The sequence below is a fragment of the Octopus bimaculoides genome, chromosome 2 (genome assembly GCF_001194135.2).
Source record: "Octopus bimaculoides isolate UCB-OBI-ISO-001 chromosome 2, ASM119413v2, whole genome shotgun sequence".
Classification (NCBI taxonomy): domain Eukaryota; kingdom Metazoa; phylum Mollusca; class Cephalopoda; order Octopoda; family Octopodidae; genus Octopus; species Octopus bimaculoides.
Genome location: NC_068982.1, coordinates 181,739,036 through 181,744,864, shown reverse-complemented (window position 1 = coordinate 181,744,864; position 5,829 = coordinate 181,739,036). Strand labels below are relative to the sequence as shown.

The 5,829-nt window shown below is 36.3% G+C and overlaps 1 protein-coding gene across 1 annotated transcript in view; it reads right to left on the bottom strand.

Moving 5' to 3' along the window:
- LOC106880579 (uncharacterized) overlaps positions 1-886 on the bottom strand; it is a 22,725-nt gene extending 21,839 nt beyond the window's left edge. The window contains exon 1 of the mRNA XM_014930582.2: positions 589-886. Coding sequence (XP_014786068.1) covers positions 589-747 — 159 coding nt within the window. The 5' untranslated portion in view covers positions 748-886. The remainder of the gene's footprint in view (positions 1-588) is intronic.
- Positions 887-5,829: the final 4,943 nt, after the last annotated feature.

Genomic DNA, 5,829 nt, shown 5'->3' with positions numbered 1-5,829 from the left:
ATATATATGTAATTTTGGATGTATATATGTACATATGTATATGTATAGAACGGCCATGTGGTAACTCTTCTTTAAAAAAACATTGGTTCTGGTCTCAGGCACCGTCTGCTAGACAGAAACAAACTGAAATTATCCTGTCTTATGCATACTTATATCTATGGATACTTGTCTTGTCCTTGCGTTTCCGTTTGTCGCACACAAGAGATCTACAAAAGTCTTTGTTGTGGTTATGTCTCCGTAACCTAGCTGTTCGGCACAATAAGTAGGAAGCTGAAATAAAATATAATAACTACTGGAGTCGATTTATTTGACTTGATGGAGATGCCCCAGTATGTCGCCTTTTAAGGATTAACAATTGCATAATATATACACACACATACAGAAACAAGCTCACACACATATATACATATTCATATTTATATATATGCATGCTTATATAAATGTATGTACATCTGTATGTGTGTGTTTGTTTGTGTCATATCATACAAGTGTGTTTATGCATAATTAAGTTCGATTTAAAAAATATATTTCGAGAAATGATTCTCTCCGACCATATTGTATATAAATAAGTATAAATAAATCACTTACGGAGCCAATAGCACGTTTTTCTAGGTGGGTGATATGTACAGACTGAAATGCCAGTAGTATCAAAAGCAAAATTGCATAGACCCCAGTTACCAAAACCGGAATATGTTGGTAATTTAAGGCTTTACTGAAGTAACTACGAATCCCAGTCAAGAATCTCATTTTCTCTGAATATTTTTGCAGCAAAAAATAAAAAAAAAATGCCGAATTATGTCTTCATAAATGCAGATAACTGCGATTAAACGAAAAGAAAAAAAACACGAGAAAGAGAGAGAATACAAATGAGGGAGAGTAAGAGGAGGAATTTGATAGAATTGGGGTGAAATTTACACTGCCACATAGACGAAGTGGCATAAAAAGTAGTTTAAATTATGAAGTCAACAAGTCTTGATAAAATCTTGCCCTTGACGACTACTGCTGATTGCTCACAGCAGACAGCAAAGTATTTATGCTGATATGATGTTATTAAATTTCATGTTTCAAAAGTATAGGGGGGGGAAGCACAAACAGATCCACTTCTTCCCTCCCTCTACTTCTAATGTGTGTGTGTGTGTGTGTGTGTGTGTGTATGTGTGTGTGTGTGTGTGTTTGTGTGTGTGTTCTTGTGTGTAAATGTATATACGTATATTAGGTATGTGCTTATTTACTGCCACGCACATACACACTCACACTGTTTCTTTCTCTCATACATAGATGCAAACACTCACACACATATGTTTATGTACGTATGTACACACCAGCACGCATACACACATAAAGCGTTTTGGTGATGAAGAAACAGCTTCGATTATGATTAAGTTAAGAGTTAACAAAGGTTTCTAACCACCCTGACTCTAAATTCGATACATTGTCTCCTGAAGCCGATACCAAGGACGATAAACATGATAGATTAGACTGAAGATTAAGGGGTGATTGAGATGAAATATTAATATCGACCATGTCCGTTAGACCCTACTAACAGGTAAAGCAGCTAATGAACGTTCTGAAATAAACGAAAAATGACATCCAATCACCACACACAATTGATAGAACTGTTTCGAATGGGAATGTAGCAGGAACAAAAATTCAAACGCTGAAAAACTGGTAGAAATAGATGAGAATTATTTATTACTGGCATACACACAATACAGGTATTACCATCCAATACATTCAATCACTGAAGTCATTTGACCTTGGGCTAAAATTTGAACCCATTAAATCTGGCCTATTTTCAGGTGTTTTATTTTGCTGTAGATTATCAACTATCTCAGGGCACTTCGTGTTGCAACTGTAAGTGATGGACACTTAGCATATTTTGAATTAATCGACATGGTATCCTGAAAATGTTGGTGTATATTCCTTGGACTAAGTAAGGCAGTATCACTGGCACTCCTGGTTCAATGTTTTCATCTGCTTCTGTGTTTATATAGTCCATCAATCCATTGTGCCTTTCCACTCGCAACTGAGTCTGATTGTCCCTAAGATATTACAACCTGCAACCTTCAGCCTTGGGATATGCATCCACAACATTCTGTTGAAATAATTTTCCAGCTCTGTAAATAACACTAAAACCACCTCTGAATGCAAGGTGATAGCTGTAGTATTCTTGCATTGTCAGACGATTACGGACACGTCTCCGGCGTTCCTCAAATTGTTGCATCTCACAATGACATCGAAATTTCCAATAGGGAAACAAAATTGGGTAGCTTATAGGGTCCAAGTGCCAGGACGTGTAAGATATTTTTTTCAGGAGAAGCATCCCTGGGATACACAATAATGTCTGTATTTTCAGGAGGGGTACCATTTTCTCCAAAAAACACAGCTGCTATTTCCCAATGGGAAAATTGTAGTGCCTGATATCAGGCCCTCTCCTGAAGTGTAACTCACAACTCCGTATTGGCACGTTGTCTCTTTTGGCTCACTCCTGTTCTTGTTCTTCAACTGCATGCATATTCTTGTACAATTCTGTATAAGGATAACATCACTTATTTTTCTGATAGTAACAAGGGAACACTCAGAATTGTAGAGGTGAATCCACCCTGTGCTGCAGAGCTTCATCCGCATTAATGATGCATAATTGGCCGTATTGCGGTTGATCATTAGCACGATGCAGGTTTGTCGTCGTATGATAAGTTTGGCCCTACATGCGGGAGCAATACGGACCCCTTTCGGGAGATGTTGCCAGTTTCACTCCAAATGACGCAAAGGAGAAGTGCAATCGTAATTTCTGATATTTCTACGGAATGAAGCGGGTTCTTGATCATTTCCCTCAAATAATTTTTTTAGTGTCGCTGGATATGGTTGCAATGCAGGCACGTTCACTTTTCCGTTATGGCACACCTATTATTTTCATTTCTAAACCTAGTATTCATATATACACAGTATTCACATAAAATGTTCATTTCTCCTACGTTAAATTGTTGAAATTCATTAGCAATAACTCTGTACAGTACTGATTTATGTCTTCTCTCACGCTGTCACGGCTTCTGATGCCTCTTTAAATTTTCAGTTTCACCAGCATTCATACTTTGAACTCTTTCTCGATACCTTCCCCTTTGGTTTTGCTGATAGATAACCTTCTCATGTTGATTCATGTTATCTACTCTTTGCTGAAATAAGTTTCTCTGCTGCTCGTGGTACGGTTCACGCTGTTCCACATTCATATTTTCTCTCCTTTGCTGAGATAAGTGTCTCTGCTGCACGTGGTACTGTGCTCGATGTTCCACGTTCATATTTCTCGTCTTGTTTGTTGTCTCCTCCTATATTGCTGCAAGTGTTCCACCCGTTGTTCACTCTCCATTGACGCCCGTCTCAGCTACTGGCGTTGCCTGTCTGTCCCTTGGATTTCCTGCCTCTGCTCTTCCCTTATCCTCTGCCTGTAGAGGACATTTATACGCACTTATTAGCATATTAACATCATATTATTATATATATTATATGAAGAGCGTAACGAACGGACGAACTAATTAATTAAGGAAGAACAAGCAGAATTATAATATGATATGCCAGGCTTTATATGGAGACATCGTGACATATATCTACATCAAATGGCAGCAAAGCCAGAGAATTACCATCTGGAATAATAAAGAAAGGAATAGTAGCTCTTCTTAGAAAGAACAATAAGTTGGATGAGGAAAACATTAAGAATTGTTGGCATGTAGCTCAGATAAACGTAGATTTAGAAATTTTGGCCGAAACTCTTATCAAAGTCGTTGGCGCTTGTCGTCTATGGTCTAATTGGTGATACACCTAAATTTGTTAGCCAGATACGTTGTAAGCCTCATTAACATGTTATACCTTATACAGCGGTCAAGTAAGGAACAAGATACGAGAGAGGTCCCGAGCAATAAAGAAACAAGAAAAAAGAAAAAAAAAAACGATTTCGGTACATTCGATCGAAACTGTAGATTGTTTTAACGGCAGCCGGTTTTGGCACAGTTTTTTGCGGTTGGTTTCTTGTAATGAACACTGACATCCGCTCATTGGTTAAGGCGGACGCCCATCTATCGGGATCACGAGTTATGTACGTTAAAATTGTTCCCTCTCTGACACTTCTATAATCATTCATTCTTTGAGCTAGTACTATACTGAAACAAGAGACCATGAAAGACATCCAGTTTCCAAATATGATGTAGACGAAGCGTGTCGTCATATGCAGAAAACACTACCACCAAAATGTCGGACACCATGCAACCCATGGTGATTCAAACTGTGATCAAGTGACCAAGAAAATGCAGTGGACCTGCAGCTCGACACCTAGCGAAGCTGGTCTATGTGGTTAAATTGCTCGGGGTCGATTTGATCCAAATCTCCAATTATTCTTTGCTTAATTTTTTGAAATTATTGCAATAATTGGATGAGAGTGGGTGTTAATTGATTCACGTTAATATATTTTCTTTCTACAATTAGAATGTTTTATTCGTTATGCATGTATAATACATACATACATATATGTAAATGTGTGCGTGTGTGTGTGTAATTATGTAAATATATGTACTCATATATGTTAGTGTGTGTATGTGTATGTATGAATATAGAGGAATATGTGTGTGCTTGTGCATGCGAGAATTATACAGTTGAGTTGAATCAGTATTTCAAAATAATATATAGTTAAATTATAAATTGCAATATGTAACAAAGAGCTTTTGAAGGCGTTGCTGATTCACTAATATTTATGAAACTTCATAACTTAATTCATAATTTATTTTATACCCTACCTTTTCATGTTGCATAAGTACGTGTTTAGAGGGTCAGTTTGCTTCTACTTGTCAAGAGTACTCTTTTTTATATTCATCATCTATTTTATCTACGTCTTGTTGATGTGGTGGACACTGCACTTTATCAGTTTTAAATAGAAACGCCACCTAGAATTGCGATAATTTAAGCTTTGAGATTGTATAATTTATTCTCTGCCGGCACTCCGCGTTAATATTGTATTTGCATTTATGCAGTTCGCTAGAGCTCAGTAATCAAAACACTTCAGAAGACACTACATCATTATTTTCACTGCAATAAGTGTTGTGAAATATGAAGATTCGCAGTTCCTATCTCATTGAATGAAGTGAGTTTATTATTCTTCAATGATTTGTGTGTTATTTTGAATCATTAGAATTTAAACATCTGAAGACTTGAAATATTTGAAATGACTACTAAAGTGATAGAAATATCATTCTGCTTCTTATTAGGTGCTGTCTTCATAAATATAAATGTAAACTCCAACAATGCCGGTTTCTTTATTGAGTTTAGATAAGTAGATTTTATATGAGATTTGGAGGAAGCAAAATCTAAATGCTACAATCCATATACTACATTTCAAAGTACGAAGTTTGAAAGATTGCAGTATTATATTATACAAATTGTATCCCATCATTATATTGCTTTATACAAAAAGATATAAGTAACAAAAGATATCGTATTTCATATAATACTGTCCTACTTAATGATATTTTAATGACATAACTTTTTAATCATGAGTGAAATGTGATTGTTATTCTTTCTATGTTTTCTCTTAACGGACACTCCAAGTAACGTAAATGTAAGTTGAGATATCGTTGTGGGTGATCTAGTGGCACTGGAAGAAACTGAAGGGCAGACTGGTATCAGAAGAGAATATCACGGTGTGAGGTATAAACTAAGTGTCAATAAGTTGAACGAACATTTAAAAATTTCTAATAAATAAAATGTGTACATATCTCTATCTATGATCCCCGTTCTGACAAAATTTGAAACTATTCTAAGACGCAATACCAGGAAGGAAACCATACC